The following is a 10,609-nucleotide window of genomic DNA, read 5'->3' as shown; positions in this document are numbered from 1 at the left end:
GTTTTTAAAAAAAAAAAGTTAAATATGTCCACATCCCTACTTCATGTGCTCGGTTCTTGAAATCGTACATGTTGCCCGCATGCTGGCTGCATTACCTCACCACGCGTCACTCCTCTGTATATCTGTACACTTGTTTAGCATCGCTGTATGACGATGGGGGCGAATCAGCAAACAGCAGTCCTTCTAAGGACGGGTCCTGAGACGGGGCCCGTCCTCTGAGGGGGGGTGGGTGGGGGGTGTTGGGGGTCGTGCATCATAAGTGAGCGTGCTCGGAGCTCTGGTCGCTGTCGCTGTCCTCGTTGGCCAAAGAGTCCGTCGAGTGGTGGAGCGCCGCGATGCCGGAGAACTCCGAGGGCAGCAACGTCCCCTTTTTCACATTCACCAGTTCTTTCTCTCGAGCCGCCGCCCCCTGCTGGCCGCCCTTCACCCTCTTCCACTTCATCCTCCTGTTCTGGAACCACACCTTCACCTGCGAGGGAGAACGAGCAAACACACACACACACACACACAGAAAAAACCATCAAAGAAGCAATTAGAGAAGTGGTATTCTAGTTGAATGCAACTTGGCAGCTATTTCCACTGCGCTCCATCTGCCGCTCGCCGTCGACCCGCTCTCCGGATTGATGATTAAGCTGTTGCTTAAAACGGTTTGCACGTCAAGTAGCAGCAGAGCCCCCCCCCCCCCCCCCCCCCCCCGGAGTGTCGACCTGGGAGGGGCAGGGGGCTATTTTTAGGGGCGTGTCATTCTGCGGGGGGACGGATGGCGGTCACGTGGTCAGGAAGTTACAGTTGACAGCTCAAACGTTTTGCGTTTGACGTCAGGGGCGTACGCCGAGTATCACCTCGGATTCTTTACAAGCCTTTTCTGAGAGCGGGGCGGGGGGTGTAGGGGGGGGGGGGGGGGGGGGGGTCATTTATATATGCCAGGCTCTAATGTCGAAACTAAACATGTGATCCTCCTTCTGGCTTACGCACACACACACACACACACACTATTCAGACTCTACCTGCACTGCTTGACACCGATAGCGACACTCAATCCCAAAACATCACAAAGACTCAACGTCCATTTTATCCTCCGACCGGTTAGTCATAGCCATTAAAACAATAGTTAGATACATATTTTAGGTTAAAAACCACACACTTTGTATGCACGATTGCTGATCGGTTAATTCCCATTTTTTGGGGGGGATTGTAAACTCCAACCTTCCATCAAATTTCTCCATACAGCTTACGCAGCGAGTTGCCACGGTTAAATGCTTGTGTCGCCCACGTTCGCCTCGCCGTCTCCCTTTTCACACAACTAACGAGCTGAAGTCACTCGATGCGCATTTTCTTTTTACGCCTCGCGGCACAAAAAAGATTATTGCGCAACAGTCGAAGGCTGAAGTGGAATTACAAACTCTGAAGTCGGTTTGGCTAAATGTGTGTTTTCCCTGACGCGGCAGTATCCAGTAGCATTCCTCTAAGATTACTTTCACGAATTCTAACACTTCGCATGTCACAGTTTCCAGTGGAGTGAGAAACCGTAATGCGACGGGTGCAGGTTGACGACTCACGTTACCATCGAGGGGCCCCGAAAACACACTCGCGACATGTATACCCACTGGGAAGGAATCGTTAGAAGGACCCTTTTATCCACGGGACAGTCGGGCCCGAGTGGGAATTAAAAACAAAAGTCAGTTCCTGCGATATGACCGACATTCAAGGCCTGCAGACCGTCCTCATGCTCGACAATTTAATACGTGATATAGGCAGTGAAAAGCAGGTGCGACTAATAACATTATTGATTATAAGAACCAGCCTTTGCACGATACCAAACGCTGGGTGCTAAATGGAGCCATCGTTTACTTAGTTCCACGTGTTTTGTTGTGTCTTTTATACAAATTTAGTATTTTTGTTGCATTTTTGCTCATGCAACCTTTTAAGTTCAGCATGGTTCTTCACACACACGCGATCTATTGAGGCTCGGTTATGCTCCAGCGGAGAGACCGAAGTCTTCGTCGTCACAACAATGTCCGCCTCGTGGCCCATATAGGTGTCCAAACCCGAGTAGTAGCCTTCTTTATTCAAGGTGATGCACAGACTTTGAGTTCTCTCACTCGGTCACAGCTGAAAATCACATTCTCACATGCGGACAGTGGGTCCATCATTCTTCATATTTACTTTACACGAAGAACTTCGTGACATGCGGGGGTCGAAACCCGAGGATCATTTGCAAATAACTGTCTGCACCTCTGGTCGGGTCGGGTGTCCAGACTCCCGAACGTGGACCCTGGTGGACTTTCACGCTCTAGCGGGGAAAGTATAACTTCTGGCTCCGACGCTCTATCTTTGGCATCTGAAGTTGTGATTTGCATCCGAGACATCGGCTGAAACGCTCGGGTTTCCGTCTCCAGACTGGTTTTTTTATTTAATTTTTTGTACACTCAATCTGTACTGTATCACGCCGCGGAATATCACTGGCGAGGTGTCAACTAAGTGTGACCTACAGCTCCCACATGGGTGTCAGAGAGCCCCCTCTACCCCCCTTCAAACCATTTGTTTCACAGCAGCCGGCCCACGCTCGGAGACCAATTTGTGCATGCAGGGGTGGTGGGAGAGAGGAAGTGACTTTTCTAGACAGCATTTCCTTCAACCAGTCTCTCTCCCCCGCCTTCGACTCCGGCCCCGCTTGAAAAAGAATGGACCTGGAACATCTGGAATATGATAGTCGTCCGCCCTCCCCCACCCCCACCCACCCCCGTCTCACGGCCACATCTGGAGCACAATAGCCCCCTCGAAAACCCGAAAGTTAGGAAAACAACAGTAGCGAGCTGAGAAAGCGGCTCCTCGTCGTCCTGAGGCCGCCTCTGTTTTCACAACATGGCACTAATGTGCTAATGGGGGGCGTTGGATAATGTCTGAACCGGGGGGGGGGGGGGGGGGGGGGGGGGACGAGCTGCGGTGGGTGGGAACATACTTGTCTTTCGGTGAGGTCGAGGTTGACGGCGATCTCGTAGCGCCTTAGCCGGGTTAGGTAGTTGTGGTGGGCGAACTCGGCCTCCAGCTCTCGGATCTGCTCCTTGGTGAAGGCCGTCCTCTCCTTCCTGGGTTTGCTGCTCAGGTCGGACTTGTAATTCCCGTCCTGGGACTCTGAAAGCAAACACCACACGGGTTTCTGTTTCCACTCGAGATTTATATGCCGCAAAAAATATATATATATAAATAAATAAAGCGAAGGTCGTGTGGCAGGTGCAAGTCAGCAGAGGAGGGGGGGAGGGGGAGGGGGGGGGGGAACAATGGGAGCTGTCAATCACGCTTTATTGTTCAGGCATTGTTTATGAACACTTTAAGCGTCTGGAAGGACCCACGGGCGCAACACATGTGCGTCTGACTCTGGCTGGCCGCCAACGTGGGTTTAATTTGTCTTAGTTTGAAAGGAATCTTTTTTTTAAAATATGGAATACAGCAGCTCCGCGTGATACGTGAGATATATATGTTCCTTTTTTTCTTTCTTTTTGACGTAAGAACTGACAGCCTGCTCCTTGTTAAACGGGAAAAAATCTGCCAAATGTTACCTGATATATGGAATGCTAGAAGGGGAGGAGGGGGGGGGGGGGGGGGGGGGGGTTTAATGAATAAATCGTGTTTTACCCTTTTGATAAAGATAAAATATATATACGTGTGTGTGAGCGGCAAATGCAAGGCCACTCACAACATATTCTGTATTTCATTAAGCAAAATGTGGAAAATGACATAAATTGCCCAGCATGTGTCATCCTCCCCACAGTCGGGGTTGCCCTATTGTTACAGCCCTTGGTGGTTTCTCCAGATGGACCAGCTTCACTTGCACGTTGCCTTTTCGTGATTGCACGCTAATTCATCTGCGGTGCCGTTAATCCGGCGGGTGGGTGGGGGGGGGGCAGACTAGTCAGACTGTAAATAGTCCCGCAGCCCTCGTGAGCCAGACTCACAAATGTTTACGAAGCCTCGTGGCCTCGTGGCCTCGAAGCCTCGGAGCCACGGGGCCTCGGAGCTTCGAAGCCTCGGAGCTTCGAAGCCTCGGAGCCACGGGGCCTCGAAGCCTCGTGGCCTCGAAGCCTCGTGCCCTCGAAGCCTCGGAGCTTCGGAGCCTCGGAGCCACGGGGCCTCGAAGCCTCGGGGCCTCGAAGCCTCGTGGCCTCGAAGCCTCGGAGCTTCGGAGCCTCGAAGCCTCGGAGCCTCGGAGCCACGGGGCCTCGAAGCCTCGAAGCTTCGAAGCCTCGGAGCCACGGGGCCTCGGAGCCTCGGAGCTTCGAAGCCTCGGGGCCTCGAAGCCTTGAAGCTTCGAAGCCTCTGAGCCACGGGGCTTCGAAGCCTCGGAGCCACGGGGCCTCGGAGCTTCGAAGCCTCGGGGCCTCGGAGCCATGGAGCCATGACGTAGGACCGACTCCCTCTCCACCTCATATTTCCAGCCCGAGGGGACCCTCCCGGCGGTCCTGTGTGTTTTCTTCTATCAGAAAGAGGATCTTCCTTCTAATTAAGTGCGGCTTGTTGTCGTCGTGGTTTCTTCTGGGACAAAATAACTCCTGAGAGAGAAGACGAGGGGTTAAACTGCGACGGCTCCTTCAAAAGTTATATATTCGTGTGGGCGCGCTCGTCGTCGTCTCTGAGTTTTTTTGTATGAAATTAAACGGATCGTCGCTTGACCCGCAGCCTGTCCGGCTAACCCCCCCCCACCCCCCCGTGACCTTGCCTTTCCCTCTCTGTAATTTCAAACCGAGCGCTCCATACAGTGTGTGGCTGATTGAAGCGTCCCTTCAGACATAGTTATGCTCTCTCTCTCTCTCTCTCTCTCTCTCTCTGGTAAACACAGACATTGTGTAAAAGAGAAAATAAAAAGCACAACACAGCCAGCTGGTTTTCTCGGACCCGGCGAGGCCTGGGAGTTAAAACCAGCGGCGGGTTTTTTATGAGACAGCCACTACACCACAGCAATTAGGTCCCCGCTGTAACTTTCATCTCTCCACAAAAAAAAAGATGGGGGGGGAACTATAATAATATGAGAAAAAACGCGCCACCAGACAAGGGCACACGTCATCTATATAGGGACTCGAGACCGATGTCTTAAGAAATTAAGTTATTTCTTTCTCTGGAACTTTGCGTGAGTTAGTTGTCAAGTTGTTGTTTTTTTTCTTCTTTCCCTTTTGGTAAAATAATATTACGGCAGCGACGCGCACGAGAATAAAAGTCGTAACCGTGACACATCCGCAGTGTTTTTCTAAAGCTTCTTTTAGGAAAAAAGCGTCTGCCAGCGAGAGGCCTCCAGCACCTCACTCCTCCTTTCCTTTTTTTTTTTAACAACAACTGCCTCCACAAAATAAGACTTCAAGCACCTCTTTATTGTCCCACGCAGAAAATCCAGTAACTTCTTTTTTTTTTTTTCTAAAAAAAGGACGACCGCTCCCTCGACAGCACCAAACTCTGCAGCTGGACCACAAAGCGAGCAGGTTCCTGCAGAAACCAGAGACCCCCAAAAAATACCAGGGAGCTGGCTCATCTCATTAGCCCACCCTGAGGAGACACGGAGAGTGGAGACGCCTGACATCGGGGGGCTAAACCTAACATGGAAATGAGCTCTCTGGGTTTTGTTATCATTTCTTTATCTGAAATTGAGGTTTTTGTTTTCGCTGGTCCAGATGGTGAAACCGAAACCGCGGCTCTATCTCGTGCAAACTTGGGATATTTAGACAGCTGATTGAGTCTGCGAACCTAGTTAGCCCACGATAATCAGCGTGATTAGTGTTGAGGGGGAGGGAGGGGGGGGGGTGCAGGGCTAGTGTAATGAGTACGCAGTAACTATTGTTACAGGGGAAGAGAGATTTGGAGGAAGCGGCATCGGTTTCCAAAGGATTTGGAAAAAAAGGAGGAGAGGAAATAGGAGGTGGTGCGCCTGGATTTGCGGATTAAATATACTATTGCAATATTTTCGCATGTGAATAATGTCGTTATATTAGACATGTAGCACAGACTGAACTATTAAAAACTCAAAATGAGGCCGCCCGGGCCCTCGATGAGCCTCATGTGTTGCATGAATCTTTTCATTTAACTCAACATCTGGAGTTCACGCTGAATCAGAGAGTAACTGCTCCGTCTAGCATTCGGTGTTATATAACCTGAATTATCACAAATGCATATTTCCAAGTGCAGTCCCAAAGTCCGTTACCATATTTAGCTTCCCATGGCTGCGACCTGCAGCGGCGGAGGGAACCTCCAGCATCCGAGTCACATGCAGGAGCTCCGGGCTGGCGGTCCAGTGCAGGTGACACGCTGCCGTGGCCGCGGAGAGGCCTATAAAAAGGGTGCTGAGGGCCCCGCGATGCCTCAAATGGTCAGAGGGAGCGGCGAGCGCACTTTCCCTGGAAAACTAAGAACTCTCGCTAATATCACGTTCCCTCTGCGAGGACTCCGGCGACCCGACCCCGACAGTTTGTCACGCCGTGATTGATTATCGCGGGTTTGGAAACGTCCACCAGCGCGTCACCGTGGGAGGTGTCACCTATTTGAGTGCAGCCCTTAAAAAGAGGGATTTCTTTCATGAATGTGCAAAAGAGATGTTGTTGTTGTTTTTGGGTTTTTTTATGTTACATTATTATTAATACACAGGTTTAAGTAAATTCGAGGACAATGTGAAGCCTTAAATGTAGCTTCATAATTCGCGGTTGATCTTGAAAGAGACTTCGCACGGCCCTCAAATGACTAGTAAGTGATCAAGGTCAGAAGTCAAGTCACACTTTTTTTTCAAAGTCATAAATTTCCCCAAAACAATAAAAAGGAAAGTGGTCTTTGAGCTCACAGCGCCGGTTCACTTTACTGTTGAGTCAACAGTATATATATATATATATATATATATATATATATATATATATATATATATATATATATATATATATATATATATATATATATATATATATATACATATATATATATATATATATATATATATATATATACATATATATATATATATATATATATATATATATTTCTTTTATATATATGTATATAAATATAAATAATATATTTATTTATTTTTTCTTTTATATATATATATGTATATAAATAAACATATATTTATATACATATATATTTATTTTTTATATATATATATATGAATAAATCACTTTCATAAATCTGACTTCTGAATAAGGGTTTACTTCATAATCCTTCTTAAAAATGCATTTATTTGCAATCAGAAATAAATAAATAAACATCACATCCTACACAGATACTAGATTAATAGATTTCAGTAAAAGCCGCCTGCTATTAATTTATTCAACATTTAGAGAAGAAAAGGCTGAAAAGCCTCCGTGCGTGTGTGTGTGTGTGTGTGTGTGTGTGTGGGGGGGGGCAGTGGGTGCAGTGTGGCCGCGAGGCGCCGGTGAAGTCTTTTACAATCCGTGACATTAATTCTTTACTGTACGCCTCACTCTCTGCCCTCTTGAGGAGCTTCGCAACACACCAGATGTGATTTTTTCTTCTTTTTCTTTAAACAAAAAAAGCTGTCGTCAGATGTGCCCACGCTGGCTCCGAAGTGGCCTCTTTCCTCCGCGCCGCGCTCCGCATCGGCCGACACCTACAAACTGCTTCTCACGCCGCTTTTCTTTTTTTTGGGGGGGTTTTGTTTTTTCCTCTCGGAGCTGCAGAAGTCTCGACGTTAATGTGCTGCTGAGAGATCGAGCGTGTTATTCCCGAGCTCGGCCTCGGGGCTTTTCTCCAAATGACGATGTTTATGCGACGGTGTTTAGTCAACAATAAGACTGAACTAATGAGACGTGTAATGCGTCACGAGCTGCTTATTTAATGGGGAAATGTCTGGGAAACATATCTGAGGAACAAAACATCTCTGAGAAGTGGCGTAATAAAAGTAGAAAGTCTCGTCTCCTCTTACCTGAGCTGTCACTTTTCCTCTTGCCGTTCCTCTTCTCGGCCTCGGCAGGTGACAGAGTCTGTCTGCCAAAGTCCGCCGGCGCACAGGAGGCCCCCGTCGGGGTGCTGCCGATGCCCAGACTCGGGGTGCTGGCGCACATGCTGGGCCCCCCCGGGTGGCCCAGGTCCGGGGCGGCGGGCCCGCTGTCGTGGGTCGAGTGGGAGTGCGGGTGGCAGAGGTTGTGGCGCGTGTTCCCGGCGCCGGGTGACGGCATCTGCGGGATGTGCCATGACGCGTGGTGCTGAGGCGGGTGGTGATGCTGCTGCTGCTGCTGCTGCTGCTGCGAGGGCAGGTGGCCGCGGTGAGGGTGGTGGTGGTGGTGGTGGTGGTGGTGCTGCTGCCCGGGGAACAGGCCGTCGTCCACCGGGTAGCTGGAGATGATGCAGGGAGACGGCGAGGAGGTGGAGGAGGAGGAGGAGGAAGACGCCAGGTCCGGGTAGGAGACGTGGTCCGAGCGTCCGTGCAGGGTCAGGGGGGACTGGGTGAAGGCGGGGTGCAGGGCCTGCGCCGGGGCGTGGGGGCTCCGCAGGCACCCGAACAGCGTGTGATCCATGGCGCGCAAACACAAACACACACAAACACACACACGCGCTCGCGGGTGGCCCTCCAGGAAAGGTGAAGAAGGGGGTTAAAGATACTAAAAAAAAAAAAACAACCCCCCAGAAAAAAAAATGAAATCACAAGCACATATCCACGATCCTCTCACCTTCCCTCCCCCCCCCCCCAAAAAAAAAGATGAAAATGAGTCAAGAGCAGAAAAGTAAAAGTGCGTTTTTTGTTGTAATATGGTGTCCTGTGGTAATCCGGAGCGTGCAGGCCAGCTGCCCGGGGCCGTGCAGGGTAAACAGTTAGCCCGGGGGCAAGCTGCAGCCGAGCCTCTCGGATGTCAGGAGGAGCGGAGGGGGACTGGAGCTCGAGGCTGGGAGCAGGAGGCGCTTCCCACTAGGAACTGCAGAACGAGGGGAGCCGTGCGGAGGGGACGTTTATAAATAGGGTGTAACGTGAGAGGGAGGCTGGGTCACAGGCTGCATACGCGCTACTGACCACATGCATATGATCGCCCTCCAAAAAAAAAAAAAAAAAAAGCACAGCACAATAAATCTGTACTGTTAAAATGGCTGAGCCTCAGGAAAGAGGGGCAATTTATTTTGGACTTGGATCTGACCTCCGGTGGCCATTTTTTTTCTTTTTTCTTTTGTTTTTCCATAAAAAGAAAAACAGCCCTCGTTGGGTGAGGGTTGTGGGGGGGCAAGGTGTCAGGGGTTAACTCGGCGTGTCGCCCCGTCTTTGTCAGCTCTTGACCCTTTAAAATACTGTTGGTCTTGTGGAAGAAGGCTTCAAACGGCTTCCTGTGCACGTTGTTTCGTCTGCCTCGTCGTCTCTGTGTGTTTTACACCCCGCTAGTTTTATTTTATTCCAAAATAATAACCATTAAAAGTGTCCAGTCTGAAATGAAAGTTAACATTTTTATACCTACTACTCTTAAAATTTTTTTTTTTTTAAAAACCACAGTTCATTTTTAATTTAGTGCAGCCAATCATTTTATAGGAGCGGGTTCTTTTTTTTTTTTTTTTTCTTTTCTTTCGACGTATACTTTTTTAATCTTTGTTTTTTTAAATGAAACACCTCACATCGTCAAATGCAACCGGCAACACTGACCTTCGAAATAACAAGTTGTTGTTGGCTTTAAAAATGATTGTTGATCACTGCAGAATGTTTATTATTTATTTTATTTTTTTAAATAAAGTGCACGCGGACAGAAAAATAACATCGAGAGTGACCGGTTTATGATTTTGCATTAAGATGAAATATTTCAGCCGCCTACGCCTATTGTCAGCTCCTCACGTTCATCATTTTGACCATAAAAGTGTCATTTTTCCAGAAGTGAAGTAGGAATAAAAATTGAAAAAAGATGGTAAACACCCGGGAGTGAAAGAAGAAAGTCCTCTTATCCTCTCTTACTTTTATTATTATTATTATAATAAAGAGTTTGAATAAAACTACAGCAGATTTTCTCACTCTCATTTATATAACGTCTGATACAAAGACAGATTTAAAATATGAGATGTAATGCTGGTCTCTAATGGATTCGATTGGGCAGTCTGGTTCTAATCTTTGCAATTAAAAATATTTTGGTTGTAAGATGTATACAGATAACGCGATTAGAGCCTTGTAAATAAATATTAGTAATATTTTATTGAACATTACCTCACACCCTTCGCCTCCCCATCCTTCAAATCTCTGTAAATCCAAAGCAACATGTGTGACTTCTGCTGTTCATAAGGGACGAGATTTAAAGTGCACGCGGTTCAGATTTAAAGAAAAATAAAATAATACTTCAAACTAATTATAATTCTGTAGCCGTTTTTACAGATGGACCTGGCGGACGACACACGGGCTCTGTGGGCCGTCGGAGAAAGGAAATTAATTCCTCTCTGAGAGAAAATGACTTTAACAGATAGCACAGCGGAGGAAGGCTGTAACGTTGCTGCTGTTCCCCCCCCCCAACACACACACACACACACACACACACACAGTCCCTCCGAAGGCAGCAGAGGCAGCGCAGCAGAGGAAAGGCACCTTAGGTGAGTGAGTGTCAAACTCTTCTACTGTTTACCTTACAAATTAAGGCTATTAGCAGGTTAGCCCAGGCTG

General features: G+C 48.3%; 1 protein-coding gene across 1 annotated transcript; it reads right to left on the bottom strand.

The window, feature by feature from the left end:
* Positions 1 to 253: 253 nt before the first annotated feature.
* On the bottom strand, positions 254 to 8,507 carry meox2a (mesenchyme homeobox 2a). The gene is made up of 3 exons (XM_034553677.1): positions 7,916 to 8,507; positions 2,963 to 3,135; positions 254 to 469 (listed from the first exon to the last, which is right to left on the bottom strand). The coding sequence occupies exons 1-3, from the start codon at positions 8,505 to 8,507 to the stop codon at positions 254 to 256; spliced, it is 981 nt and encodes a 326-aa protein (XP_034409568.1).
* Between the last annotated feature and the right edge of the window lie 2,102 nt (positions 8,508 to 10,609).

This window comes from Cyclopterus lumpus, chromosome 16 (assembly GCF_009769545.1).
Source record: "Cyclopterus lumpus isolate fCycLum1 chromosome 16, fCycLum1.pri, whole genome shotgun sequence".
NCBI classification, from domain to species: Eukaryota; Metazoa; Chordata; class Actinopteri; order Perciformes; family Cyclopteridae; genus Cyclopterus; species Cyclopterus lumpus.
This window is presented reverse-complemented; position numbering and strand designations above follow the sequence as displayed.

Coding starts and splice junctions, on each gene's coding strand:
- meox2a (XM_034553677.1), bottom strand. CDS start 8,507: ATGGATCACACGCTGTTCGGGTGCCTGCGGAGCCCCCACGCCCCGGCG. Junction 3,136..7,915: donor GAGGAAAAGTGACAGCTCAG/GTAAGAGGAGAC, acceptor GTTTGCTTTCAG/AGTCCCAGGACGGGAATTAC. Junction 470..2,962: donor TCGACCTCACCGAAAGACAA/GTATGTTCCCAC, acceptor TCTCCCTCGCAG/GTGAAGGTGTGGTTCCAGAA.